General features: G+C 48.9%; 6 protein-coding genes across 6 annotated transcripts; 1 reads left to right on the top strand and 5 right to left on the bottom strand.

Annotated features, from left to right (window-relative positions):
- Positions 1-425: 425 nt before the first annotated feature.
- Positions 426-3,356, bottom strand: N7457_007267 (uncharacterized protein; the record flags this gene model as incomplete). The annotated part of the gene is made up of 8 exons (XM_057178310.1): positions 426-1,878; positions 1,930-2,200; positions 2,257-2,443; positions 2,494-2,678; positions 2,729-3,056; positions 3,134-3,159; positions 3,218-3,257; positions 3,315-3,356. The coding sequence occupies 8 exons, from the start codon at positions 3,354-3,356 to the stop codon at positions 426-428; spliced, it is 2,532 nt and encodes an 843-aa protein (XP_057030054.1).
- Positions 3,357-4,827: 1,471 nt separating this feature from the next.
- On the bottom strand, positions 4,828-5,343 carry N7457_007266 (nucleoside deaminase; the record flags this gene model as incomplete). Its single annotated transcript, XM_057178309.1, has 1 exon — positions 4,828-5,343. The coding sequence occupies one exon, from the start codon at positions 5,341-5,343 to the stop codon at positions 4,828-4,830; it is 516 nt and encodes a 171-aa protein (XP_057030053.1).
- A 332-nt stretch (positions 5,344-5,675) lies between these two features.
- On the bottom strand, positions 5,676-6,662 carry N7457_007265 (uncharacterized protein; the record flags this gene model as incomplete). Its single annotated transcript, XM_057178308.1, has 1 exon — positions 5,676-6,662. The coding sequence occupies one exon, from the start codon at positions 6,660-6,662 to the stop codon at positions 5,676-5,678; it is 987 nt and encodes a 328-aa protein (XP_057030052.1).
- Positions 6,663-8,209: 1,547 nt separating this feature from the next.
- On the bottom strand, positions 8,210-8,750 carry N7457_007264 (GFA family protein; the record flags this gene model as incomplete). Its single annotated transcript, XM_057178307.1, has 3 exons — positions 8,210-8,406; positions 8,464-8,626; positions 8,685-8,750. 3 exons carry the CDS (start codon positions 8,748-8,750, stop codon positions 8,210-8,212), a joined length of 426 nt encoding a protein of 141 aa, XP_057030051.1.
- A 1,209-nt stretch (positions 8,751-9,959) lies between these two features.
- On the bottom strand, positions 9,960-11,379 carry N7457_007263 (Gfo/Idh/MocA family protein; the record flags this gene model as incomplete). Its single annotated transcript, XM_057178306.1, has 3 exons — positions 9,960-11,000; positions 11,083-11,218; positions 11,270-11,379. 3 exons carry the CDS (start codon positions 11,377-11,379, stop codon positions 9,960-9,962), a joined length of 1,287 nt encoding a protein of 428 aa, XP_057030050.1.
- Positions 11,380-11,939: 560 nt separating this feature from the next.
- N7457_007262 (uncharacterized protein) lies at positions 11,940-13,499 on the top strand (the record flags this gene model as incomplete). The annotated part of the gene is made up of 3 exons (XM_057178305.1): positions 11,940-12,188; positions 12,274-12,639; positions 12,717-13,499. The coding sequence occupies 3 exons, from the start codon at positions 11,940-11,942 to the stop codon at positions 13,497-13,499; spliced, it is 1,398 nt and encodes a 465-aa protein (XP_057030049.1).
- Between the last annotated feature and the right edge of the window lie 385 nt (positions 13,500-13,884).

The following is a 13,884-nucleotide window of genomic DNA, read 5'->3' as shown; positions in this document are numbered from 1 at the left end:
ATGAAAGCGGACAACAAAAAAGAAAAAGAGAAAATGGAGATTCGATTTTCCCTGGACTTCTTGTATAGTGGGAAGTTCAGTTTTCTTTTGTAATAGATGACAATGAATGAATATTTAAGCTTATTTTGACCTCACGTCTTGTGGGATAAGCTTTTTGGCTTGGGTCCCAACTCAGGCTCCAGGTGTCATGAACTAGGATTTCTGGGAATAATCAACGCAAACAACGGTGGCATTATGTATTATTAGGCTACCGCTAACCAATACTCATACAAAATAGATAAGAAATGTCCGTACTGCACAAGGGGAAATCATAACAAAAGTATCACCAGAAAGTCAAAAAAGAAAAGCACGAGTATCAAAAAGCAGGAACATATGAGAATGACTTTACACAAAAGTCATGCCGATTTTGAACACAGTTATTTGGTTTAAGCAGTGGTGCCGTTGGCGTGGGCGGTAATACCGTTGGTGCCATTAGTGGCACCGTTGGCGGCATGCTTGATGGTATCACCCAAGTTCTGACCTTTGCCATTGACGAAGGCCTTGTCAACCTCATCGGAGAAGCCACGGGCCTGGTATTCCGTGGGCTTATTGCCGTTGGTGGCGCTGGCAGTGCTGGAGGCGGCGGCAGTGGTGACGCCAGAGGCACCCGCAGCGGAAGCAACTCCGGTCTCACCTGCACCGTGGGTACTAGTACCGTGGGGCTTGTTGGTGATGGGGCCCGCGGACGGGATGCCAGTGGACTCGGAAGCGTCGCCGAGGCTGAAGATGGGGGATTCCCAGCGATTGCCCTTGGCGGCCAGCTCGGCGTATTCAGTCGCCTTGCTGGAGACACCACCGGGGAGCTCGACTTCGGGGAAGATGGAATCGTGAAGGGTCATAACCGTCTGGACCTGGGTGTCGCGCTTCACAGCACCCTTGGCCTGTTTGGCCTGGGCCTGGGCGCGAGCCCGGATGGCATCAGCGTAGCGCGAGAAGATTGTGGGGGCATTCTCGGGGTCTTCACGGGCAGCTTCCTGGGCCCGCAAAGCCTCGGTGTGGATGTCCTTAGCGAAGAGGTCGCCCTTCCTGAAGCCCTCGCGGATCTGTCCCTCGACCACCTTTTGCAGAGCAGGCCTAACCACGCGGAACAGCATAGGCTTGAAGGTGTTAAAGAGAAGCTTGTGGCCAGACTTCCTCAACTTGATATCCATATTCTTGATAGTCACATTGACCTTATCCAGCTTGACGAAGTGCTCCTTGTCATTCTTCTGGGCTGTCGAAGCGGCAATCTTGATGCTAAGACCTTCACCACCGAGGAAGATGTCCATGATACCGCGGTCGGTGATGGTGGGGAAACCCTCCTTCTTCTTGATGTAGTAGCTGACATCGCGTAAATCTGCCTGAATACCAGACATGGAAATCATGATCTTGTTGTCACGCTTGTTGGAGATCTTCTTGCGTCCCCAGCGGAAGTAGTTATCGCTGCCGAATTCCACAACATTGGGCATCAGATTGTCACTCTCAATGCACAGATTCTCGACGACAACATCAACCATGGGATCGGCAACCTCAATACGAGGAATTGGAACGTAGCGGACGTTCTCGAAAATCCTGGGAATGATGACATCGCGGAGATCTCTCAAAAGATCCGGCTTGAAGGTGACCTGACCCTCGGCGTCACGGCCCAGATCCTTGAACAGTTTCTGGAACGCCTCAGCGAGGGCCTGGTTCTGGGGGTCCCTCTCGAATTGGTCGGCCAAGAACTTGATCTCCTCGACGATACGGTCAGAGTGGCCACGATAACGCTCACGCAGAAGGTAACGGCCCTTGTCGTAGAGCTCGTTCCATTGGCGGTTGCACTCATCCTCCATGATAAAGCCCTGCTCACGTAGAGATTTTCTATGTCTGGTCAGCGTTGACTTTCGGGTGGAACCTTTGGGAATCACATACCGGATCAAGTTATTGACGCCCTTGAACCAGTTTCGGAGTTCTGGATCACGCTCAGCGTCGCGGTAGATGGTGTTCAGCGAGTCAAAGAAGCTGTCTAGGGAGGTGTTGTTGGCAAAGCGCTCGATAAGAGTGCGCAAGTTATGCTGAACGTCCTGGACACTGTCCGTCTTCAAGACGTCACGGGTAGCGCTTTCGCCCTGCTTGGAGACATCCTTGGTATGTCCAGCATATTGCTCAGCCATGCTTAGCAAGGTCTCAACAGCTTGTTGGTCTGCGTAATAGATTAGAAATTTGCGATATTACTGTATAGATCACGGGTTGACTCACAATCACCATGGCCCTGGATCTCAATGACCATTTTCTTCAGGCGCCAGATAGTCTGTTCACGACGCTCCTTGGGAACCTTCTCAGAGAGGTAGTTCTTGGTCTTGTCGGCATACTCCTTGGTCTTGCTCTTTGATGAGATGGCAGAATCATTCTCGGCGACGGAAGCGGAAGCAATGCTTTCCCTATCCTGAACCAATGTTAGTGAAAGTAATGTTGGGGCGCATGAGATATACATACAGCCTTGTTCTTCTTGAACTTCGACTTCAAATCCTCCTTGGAGATGTTGGGCTTTTCGTGCCACACGTTATCCTCTGCAGGAGTGTCGATCCGTGCAAGATCCTCTTCTGAGGGGCGGACCTGGTTGGCAGCCATTTGGGAAGCATCGGCAGCAATGTCCTTGCCAAGTGTCATAGCATCACTCACTGTAGATTGTTAGGCAGTCTCCCATCATGCGAAAAGACGTGTCACTTACACAATTTCCTGAACTCTCCGTTGGTGATCATGAGTGTTCCTAGGGTCTTCAGGCCATCCACGACCTTGTTCGCATCTTGCTGGCCAATATCCTTGTTTACAGGGAGTTCGGGACGCTGAGCATCACCGGCAGTGATCTTCTGAGCTTGCCAAACAAAGTCCTGAATCAGTTCACCCTCGTTCTTGACCAAAAGCATCTTTTTCGCTGCATCGATGACATTGCGCAGGTCTGCCACAAGGGTCTTTCCGTCCGATGAGAGCTCACTAGGGGGAGATGTGAGGGCCTTGGAATTTAAGGCAGTGTTCAAAGCGATGTCGCATTGCTTGTTCTGTGTGGCGCAAGAGACCTCGTCAGTATAGAGTCGCAAGGCGAAGTAGCAGACGAGTGAAGGAATTGAAGACGAACCGAGGGGAGCTTGCTGTTCTTGAAGGCTGCAGCCGATATAGTTAGCATGACAATGGTCCATTGGGGATGTGAAGTGCGACCTACCATGGTAGATACCAAACAATTGAAGCTTCTGGTTGATATCCTAAGATTGCGCTCTGTCAATGACTGCAGTCGCAATGGGGCGCGCCGTGACACATACCTTCTCCTTCTGCTTGGTATTGGTAGGAACGTTCACAGACATGATGAAGTGATTTGTGTATCAGAGGCCAGTAATGAGAGGATATGAGATAGATAAAGAGATATTATGTATGAACTAAGCAGGGACTGTGTTAGCAATGGTTTGCATCAAGGACAAACAAGGGTGACACACTGAGAATTAACTATCATTGAACCTGTGTAGGCACAAAACAAGGGGTATCACTGGAATGAAGGAAACTATGGTAGATGGAAGAAGTAAAGCCGGAGTAGGGAGAGGGAAGGGATGACGGAATATAAAAGAAAACCGCTATAGCGCCATGATGATGAGACCCAAGAAGCAAGCAGGCAAAGATCCCTACCAGAAGAGGTTACCTTATTTGATCGAGTGTTCTTTACCTACCGAGACAAAAAGCAATCCACTTGCTATGCCCTTGTCCGTGATCGACCTCTGACGTCACTCTGTCGTGGCACCGTTTTGGCCACCGCGAACACGGAAACTCGCTCCCCCAGTCCCGTTTGCATCTTTCCTTTACATCGTACAAGCCTAGAACACTGGACTTGGAATATACCTACGCATAGGGATCGGAATGTGGGAGCTGTCATGGGCAGCGTATCTACTTCTAAAGTGAACTACAACCTAGAAGCTCCATCGACTCCATCGTCTCCATCGGCCCCATTGACCCCCATAAGGCTGGATTCCTCGCTAAACAGCTTCACTAACCACCCCTAAGCCCAACGATCTTCACATTTAATGAGATCGAGGCCTTGGCACACGCGCGCCATCATCATCCATGGTCCACGCGGATGTGGGTCTCTATTATCAGAAGCTGCTCAACCTGACGTCAGTATATCAGTTTCGGATTTAGAGTATATGACACGTTAGAGACGCGTAACTCTCTGACTTGGTTCGAAGCGTACTATTTCGGATGTCGAGGCACGTGAGGTCTTGGAAGCTCAAGCTCCAGTTAAGCTCTCAGCCACTTTCCCAAGAATAGGGGTGTGGCTTGGGGCTGTGCACTCCTTACCGGATTGAGAATAGCGTCTCCATCTTAGCCCACTCTCCTTGATGTTGCGTCTGATCGGAATCCAGTCTGGTTCTGAAGATCAATTATATTCCAAATAATATGCCAGTGGAGGCCTATGGGGACCTGATCGACACACTGCTCCTCGGAGCGCACTCATAACACGTGGGCTTCTCCGCGACGCCAAAAAGGGAAAGTCCTGGGGGATCGTTTCCCCCGACAGCCGCGTCACTACTCCTTACATGAATCAGGCTCTGGAGTCCCTTTTAAATTATTATTTCGATGAAATTGACATTATTTGTACTGCGTGATCTGAGATACCCGCCAACACATCATATGGACCTAGGTACAGGGAGGTAGGTCCATAGCCAAGTTATCCATTTGTCCTCAACTTTGATATCTATCCGGAGGCATAGATTATCGCTATAGCTGACAATTATCCAGAGCATTGCCATGCATGAACAATCATCTAAAGGTGAACCCTACGAAATACTAATTCCTTCCCCAATACCGCCTGCTATCCTCCACAACCTTCCTCTCCCATCCCTCCTCAACCAATGGCCCAATGACCTCTACTCCGCTCTGCCCCGTCTCAAAAACTCGCCGACAAGGCAGATTCAAAGTTAAATTCTCCGGATTCCCGACACCGATAACCTCCTGCAACGTCTCCTCCGACGCAAGATACACCAGTCGGCCGATATGCGCCCAGTAGATGGCTCCGGCGCACATCGCACAAGGCTCCCAGGTCGACACTAGCGTGCATCGCGCTAAGTAGGCCCAGTCATAGTTATCTGCAGCATTGCGGGCGAGCTCGCTCTCGGCATGCCGGACATGCGAGAGGGAGTTGGAGGATAATAGAATCGTTTCGTTATCCGGGGCTAGGAGGATTGCTGCGAAGGGCCGCTTTTTGTGGAGGTCTTGGGCTTGGGATTGGTGGGCCAGGACTGCGTGGGATGCCGCGGAGAGTTGGCGTGGTGTAAGGGGTATTAGGCTTGGGTTGATGGTCATTGCGAGGTCTGGGTCGTATTGTGGGTTTGGAGATGGGGTATAGGTGGGTCAATTGATGGAGATGCAGGAGTGGATTTTTGTGGATTTTGAGGGACGTGCCTTATTATACCGTGCTCGATTTGGTAACTTGAGGTTCGCGGCGGGATCCGACGATGCTAGATAAGGGGTGAGGGGAAGGCAATTTCCCCTCATTCTATTTCTGGCGTTGCATATTCGACTGGTGACATGTCGTATGATGTATGTTGTGCATTATTTATGGAGTAGATATGGGGCTATGTACTCCGTACTTCGTACGAAAATAGTAAAGTACAAGTCATTAGTTACAAGTAGAATCATGAGTCCTTGTTGCATGAACTCGGACTCTGAGCAGTGGAGGGACTCCGTCTGAGCGGGTCGGCGGAAGAACCTTTGGAAGATAGTCGCACACGATGATGAGCACCGTATTCTGGGTTCTCGGTGAACCTCTCGGTATCCAGCTGCGGTGAAGTATCGTGGAAGGAGAGATCCACGAACTCCGACAGGTCGGTCGGAGCTGAGTTGCTGCCACTCATCTCTGTAATGACTACCAATTTTCCTAGAACCGCATACTCCAGCTTGAGCTTGACGCTATATACCATCGCCTTGAGAGTCACATGGATATCGAAGAGGCCCGAGTATTGAAGTCCGATGACAGCTGCATCCATGAGGATCATGATCACGTTCACGATCAGGAGTTGAACCAAGGTCCCCCGGTAGTGTCCTCGTGGACGGAGGTTCAGGAGTCGCACAGCTTCCCAGGAGTAAATCAGAGAGAGAATGATTTCTTGTACGGAGAATCCAACCAACTGTATGCGCTCGAAGATGTTGAACCCGTGGGTGAAGAGAGAAGATTGTTTCGAATGGCTTCCTAGTTCGAGCACGAAGCCGGGTATATGTAAGACTATCGCGTTGATGATGATCATGGTGAGGGTGGCCCGGAGGATTGTCTGGCTATGGCAGACAAGATGTAATCGAGACCAGAGGACCAAAGACTGGCCTGTCACCATTCCCACCCAAGCGACTAGCTCCATCGCCACTGGGAACATATTGGTATATATGTTGAAGATGAGGAGGAGATACCCCAGACCAAAAGGGATTATGCTGAAGGAGGCAATAAGGAGACACCAAAAGTAGCACCCGCCATAGCGTTTGAAAGTGGTAAAGCACAGAACGATCAATTCCAGAGCATTATACCAGGCAATGCTGATGAGACAGGCCGCTACGGTACGCTCCGTGAATGGGTCACGGACGGAGCGACCAGCGAGGCTAAGGTAGCTGCCGGATATGTCGGCACTCGACATGAGAACATTGCCGTGGGAGTCGAGGGAAAGGGGTATTGCTATACAATTATAGGACACACATAGCAAGGTCGATTGATAGGTGTGAATGGAAATGAGAATACGTACAAAAGACGGCCAGAAGCTCTCCACAGAGGATAACCGGGGAAATTATGGGAAAGCCGAGAGAGATACGAGGCAAATGGGCAGGAGGTGGCGGCAAAAGTAAAAGACAGTGGCCATCTCCATATAGTGATATAGACTGATCGCCATTGGCCTGCTTCTCGACGAAAACTGGAGCCGTTGGAGAAGCCCCGAGGGCTCGGAATCGGGCGAATTGCTGATTGGCCACTTGCTCCCTCGAATCTTGGGACGGCGGAAGGTTATTGGTGTCTTTCCGTTCGCGGCGAAGATATGTCAGCGTCAACATAGCACGTACATTTCATTCGATCGACGTTGATTGTATAGCACGTTTCAAATGCGAAGAAAAAGACCTTGTACTCCATGTGGGTAAAGAATCCAGGGACTTAGAATTGAAGTTCCCGGGGTCGCTAGCGATGTGGTAAATGTGGTCTATTTTTGGCCTGAGCTGGTCGGCTATCAGACCGGAGATAGCAGGCCCGAGGTCGGGTTTCCTTGGAATTTATATACTCCACGTTTGCCAAGTCTAAGCACGCAACATCTGTACGTTGGCATGCTAATATATGTTCATGGCTAGCTTTACGAAAAATAAAGCGATCATGCTCACCATCACCGTGATACAAAGCCTAGTCACAATAGCTACCAGGATTCCCAACATTGTAAGTCGGGATTATTCAGCGACTGTATCTTACAAACAAGCATTAGCCATGTTTGGTATGAGGCAATCGGAGGAAAGAAAATTAGATCTGCCTAAAACCTCGAAACACTCGATCCACCGTTGGTGGTACTCAGCATCATAGATAAGATATAGAGGTTGATTCATTACATGTACTCGAATGCCCAGAGCTTATCGCAGTAGCAATGGGGTCGTGGTGAACGAGTGTTATGATTGTGACGTGACGGATTAACTCTATCAGGTTCATCAATCCAGTAGTCCTCTACCGTAGGATTCACACAGCTCTCAAGTTCACAAAGTTTTAACGAACTGGGCGGCGCGTGTTGAAACGGGGGATTGGAAGGTGAACGAGAGTGGGGTCGTAGAGGGATTAGAAAAATATATGCTGGATCGTTGGAAGAAATACCCGCAGACCTCATGCAGGTGCCCAGGTGGTGAGGTTATATGAGTAAGCTTCATATGAGGACCTCAATCTACGAAAGCACAGCAGAAATGTATGGGGAGCTGAGCGCAGAGACTTTCCCCAATTGATTGACGCAAAAAAAGGGATCAATATATGTACTTTAGTTTATTATATATATGTTTTCTTGTTCATCCCACCTTCGGGCCTTTCCACGTTATGCCAGAATTACCCACATCAATATCTCAAGATATTCGTGATTTGTAGTTTCTTCTCATGTGCGATATGATAAAGACCTAATCCTTCCGCTCTATGATGTGAAGCTCGACCATCTGATAAACTCTATCGGGTGGTTCAATTTAGTGACAACATGCCACTATATTGACCAGCTTCCTCGATGGGATCTATCCACTTCAGTCGTCTATCAGTGTAAAGCTCCGCCTGAGGCTTCCGTTCGTTCAAAATCTGATCATCAAATATCCCTGCCCGGACGACTGTGATCTCATCAGGAGCTCCATCAGACTTGATCTTTCGTCCAAAAAGCGGCGTACCTATGACTTTCGTTAGCTACTATTTTCTTCTATTCTACCCAAACCGACCATACTGACCACAGTCAGGACAGAAATAATTTTTAACATCATTCCCACTGTCCGATGTTTTTGCCACTTCTTTTGGATTTCCAGAGATATTCAGCCCTGCAGTTTTGACGACAAAATTGTAGCTATACGGGCTGCCCGTAAGCTTGCGACAATCAAGACAGTGGCATAGTCCCTAGTAGAAACACTTGAGATTAGATTAAGACACTTCGGAGGCTGTGGTTTGCACTGACCGACACCAGAAGCTCGCCCTTATACTCGACTTGAATTGCGCCGCAGAAACAACTGCCAATAGCCATTGTTGATAATAAATTATTCTAGGAATATTTCACGAAGAAGACTCCAAGAAAGATATGACTTCGAATACACCTATGGTTGGCTAACATATGACTAAGCAATTGTAAGCAACCATCCGTGGACGCCCGGGTAGGTGGGTCCTCCCACTATGCTTATGTACCTACCTGGTACCTATTGTACCACAGGTGGTACCTCCTCATACCACCTGGAAGGTACATGTATGTATGTACTCAAGGGCGTCTTGGGGAGGCCCGAGAAGGGTTATATGATATTTGCCTGGTACGTAGTTTGCTGGGTCATCTGCTGGTAGAACAATGTCTTAAAGATATTATTAGTATAAGCCAGAATAATATGGATGTTAGATAACATGCCTCACACCATCTCAATGCGTGAGCCGGCACCGATTTATCTTGCCATGGGTCCTTTTCAACGCGAACTCCATCAACCATGTAAACAGGGGGATCGGTTCGCTGGCGTGGTCCGAGATCGCCAATCTCGTATAGGTGAATGAGGGCTTCGATGTTCACTCTCTGAGCTTGTCCGAATCCGTGTCCAGAACGGCTTGCAGTTGTTTCACTCGCTCTTCGGGTTGCAGGATGTACGGGATGGGACACGCGGGGCTGAACTCGGGAAGCGGATCAGGCATGTTGACAAGCACCGGGTGGATATGGTTGGTGGAATAAGTGAGATATGTGGAGCGCTAGGTGAGGCTCAGTGAGCAAAAAGGGGCGAGGTCTGGGCGCTAAACCGGAAAGGGAACGCCAAGAAGTGGCAGAGGAAATCAGGTGCATTAGGTACATCATACCTTATGATGTACCTAGATACTCCTAGGTACTCCATACATACACCTTATATCATATTCATGCTCGTCATTTACTTATATGTACCTACTTAAGTACATACTTAATTTACGTACATCCATACCTGTCTATATTATGTACATGTACGGAGTATGTAACTTCCTACTTTCTTACATAGTAGTAGCTGAGATACTAATGAAATCTGTGGACCAAACAAGGCTATATAAAGTCTATGATGTCTCATAGTATCCATAGATCAATCCAATCTGTTCATTCTCAATGGGTGCCTGGGAAACGCTCAGCCGGTCTTGCCACTCTAGACCGTACTGCCCTCAGCTGGCTGTTGAGCACATGTTGTTACTTGATTGCGCACAAATACAGAGTGGAGAATATGAGAATATGTGATGATTATTACAATTCGAACTTGGTTGTTGGTCGCACCTGAAGCCCAGCTTTGCGATAGGTTTCATCAACAGCCTCCATCTGCTTGATGCTGTCATCTGCATCCACCCAAACCCCCGACCCCTCACGTCCTTTGACCTTGTTGACAAACTCATCAAGCTGATAACGATATGTAGTCCACCACTCCTGCTCAGCACCAGCTCGCGCGTCACTAACTGGCCATTTGTACGCCTTCTCTTGCTTTGACTCTGTCCACGTCTTCACGACCTGCTCGCCAACACGAATCGCGTGGGTGTCCTCCACATCAATGCGATGGTAGATGCTAGGCGCCATATGGTTCCACATGATCACATTCCGCGTCACGGTATGCACATGTCCTTCCGAGCTATCCAGTACGCGTTCCTCCAATTCAACTTCACACTTCGGCCACCTCATACTCGGAAAGTGTCTCGTCCACGAATCGGGAAGTACCGGCCAACCGCCAGATGCAGCCAGATCAGCAACAAGCATACCCCTAGCGCCATCGGCGGTCTTATAACTCGCCGTCATAGCCTGGTCGATTTGATCAGGCTGTGGCATCCCAGCCAGCGGGGTGGAGAGACCCCGGTATTTTGCCTCAAGCACCACAGCGGGCTCTTGTTTGAAGATTTGCCGTAGACAGTTCATCGTATACGTGCCAAAGTCCATCATTGCGCCGCCGGCAAGATCGAAACGCCACCGGATATCATCTTTCGCTATTATGCCCTTAGCAAGATATTGCTGGACAAAGGCATTTTTCACCCGGCCCGCCGCTGGGTCGGTATGTATGCGCGCAAGGAAAGTCTGCCACGCCGGGTGAAAACGGTAGTGGAAAGCTTCTAGAATAATTGGCGCATTTTCTGCTTTGAGAAGCGGGTGCGTGAATAAGGCGCGTGCCTCTTCGGCATTCGAGCATGAGGGCTTCTCTAGTAGTACATGTTTGCCGGCGCGGATGGAGCGCAGAGCCCATTCGTAGTGAAGTCCATTCGGGAGCGCGATGTAAATCGCGTCGATCGATGGGTCTTGTAGGAGCTCTAGCGTTCTTTCGTGTTAGATCAGTTGCAATCAATCCCCTGTAAAAGGCGTTCACGGGTGGAAATGGGGGCTAGTAAACACCTTCGTATGTGGAATGGACAATGGGGATATTGTGTTGTTTGGCATACGCCTCCGCGCGTGATCGATCTCTGGCTGCGACTGCGGCAACCAAAACCTCGGAGTGCGATTTTGCTGGAACAATCAAGGCATAAGGACTGCAACTGTGTCAGACGTGTTGAGACGACAATATGACGGTTTATAATTACGCGATGTTGGACGCACCGAGGAGGCCGAATCGGATGACATCATCGCGCTTCCTAGCTGATGGTGGGTTGATAAACCCCGCATATATGCGATACAATGCGTCGAGTACCATTGTCAGTTATCTTGAAGTACGTTAGGTCGAGGTCTCCAGGTGCCTGTGTTGGTGTGGTGGTCTACAAAGACAAAAGTGGGATGTCGGGAAATCGACCCATTTATCAGCTGCAATCCACTAGTGGCAAAGGATTCTGCCTCGAAGTAACTGATGTACCCAGAAAATTCATGCTGAGCGCAGCTGAAAATCAATGCGAAGCCATCTTCCAGTCGCACTCTATAAAGCAGTTTAGAGGCGGGTATGTAGATATATAGTCTGTTCGTCCGTCTCCACCCCCATCGTCTTTATACCAACGACCAGAATTTTGTATGGGGTTATTGAACATAATGCATGTCCATTTGCCATGTAGAGCCAGGATATGCAGTTCCAGCTGTTTCATTTCCGTATTCTCCAGGCAACTTGTATACGCTCCTCTTAGACCCCGACACTAGCGCCAAAGCCCCGAGCCTCAGCTCGTATCGCCCGCCGGTGCCTAGAGAACGCCAAGAACTTCCTAAACTATTTAATTCATTCACTTTCCTTGTATTTACTGAGCTGATAAAGCCTAGGAGAGGCACACGATGGCAAAATTCCTCGCACTCCCTGTGGAGCTACTAACCCTGATTACGTCTCAATTAGACTTTGAGTCTCTCAAGGCCCTGAGGCTAACCCACCAGAAACTAGGTGATTATGCCGATAGAGAGTTCTTCCGTATTGTCTCATTGTATGACGAGAAGGAGAGCTGCGAAGCTTTCAAGTCTATTATACCAAACCCACGACTGAAACATAACGTGCGCAAGATCTACCTCAACACTGTGGAGCAGGATTATGTGAGTGAACTATGGCAGCACTAATAGCATCAAATCAATAGCAGTACCATCCATTGCAATAGTTGACCTGTCCTCGAAACAATAGGATTACGACGAGGAAGGAGAAAGCGTACCACCCCGCAAATGGCGAAGGCTGTTGCCGTTGTTATCAGAGCTTCCGAATCTGGAAAGTGTTGTTCTACGCTTTGACAAGAACTGTATTGTCGATCCCCAGTTTGCCGACAAACCACAGACAGAGCTTTATCGTGTGATCACTATGAAATGGCTCTTTGGTGCACTCGTGTCTTTGCAGCACCCATTGGAAGAACTTGCGATCCGGAACCTTCAAAATACGGCTCCGCCCCCTGCGGCTATTGTAGAGCAGATGAAACAAGTCTTGAGTACGCTGGCGTCTTTAAGACTCAATGCGGTGCATGAAAGGGAAGAGTTCGATCCAACAACGGCGATCCATGTGCGTCATATCTCAGTTCTGTTCGAACCAATCTCCTTATGGTCAAATAAGCACCGAGCTAACGATGTCACCGATAGAAAGATGAACCGCATCAGTTCTTTACACATACCCTGGCAACATACTGGCTTAAGCCCGCGATGGGATCACTTCGAAAGCTCTCTTTGTACTCCAGCTTGCCTTGGGGCTTTTATCCACGTGTTGAACTGGAGGGAGTTCACTTCCCTAATTTGACGTCGCTCACTCTTGGCAACTTCACCTTTTTTGAAGACAAGCAACTGGACTGGATTACATCACACTCAACTATCCAGCAGCTCTGTCTTGATGACTGCCCCATCCTGTTTCAGATCACGGTAGAGGACTCGGGACATCAGCTGTCTCTGGATCCATTAACCAGATCAGACAGGCGGAGCAGCACAGGGCCCGACATGCGACCCGTCATGTCCTATACGGAGCCCAACGGGAGGGTCGTCACCTGGCTTAGATGCGACTATCCAAGACGGTGGTATGATTATTTTGTTGCGTTTCAGGAACGTCTTCCGCACCTCTGCCACTTTGGATTTGGGATCAACGAGGGCTGGGATGGATGGGACATGCCATTCGAAAGGGAAATGCACATTAGGCCTGCCTTGAAGAAAACACGGTATATGATTTTCTATGACGGGGTGGAATGTATTCCAACCGATGCAAACGTGCATAGACATATGTCCGTTCCAGACATTCTCCACCCACCAAACTGCGATGATGAAGATCGGGAGGCATTGAAGGCATTGTATAAGAGAATTGGGCAGCAGGTTGACTATGGAAAATTCCAAATCGGCCGCTATACCGTGGAAAACCTGCTAGAGACGCACCAGTCCTAGTGGCATCGAGACCGCCTGCGAAGAAAGTGACAGGCCGCGTTGTATGGGTGTGGTGTGTAGCGACTCCCATCGCGATATGCAAATTGTATGGATATGTTCATGCGAATGATGATACTCTTTCTTGTCTCGCTACCTACTGCATGCACCAAAATTTATTATTATTAAAAGGGTCGTTTCTATCATCGGCTACGCTCCATTGTCTGCAACCTTCCACACCAAGACTATGATCAACGTTTTAACAATCTCCTCTGATTTTCAATGCCTTCCATGAAGAGTCGTGGTCAATACTCTGGCGCTTCACTAGATATCCATCAGAAGCATATTCTCAGGAACAAAACTGACATTTCTTTTTACAATTTGGTAACTACATAGGTTGCGGTATACG

The sequence above is a fragment of the Penicillium paradoxum genome (genome assembly GCF_028828445.1).
Source record: "Penicillium paradoxum strain IBT 22861 chromosome Unknown utg000006l_segment0_segment0, whole genome shotgun sequence".
In the NCBI taxonomy this organism is placed as follows: domain Eukaryota; kingdom Fungi; phylum Ascomycota; class Eurotiomycetes; order Eurotiales; family Aspergillaceae; genus Penicillium; species Penicillium paradoxum.
The sequence above is the reverse complement of the archived record's forward strand: the minus strand, read 5'-3'. Positions and strand labels throughout refer to the sequence as shown.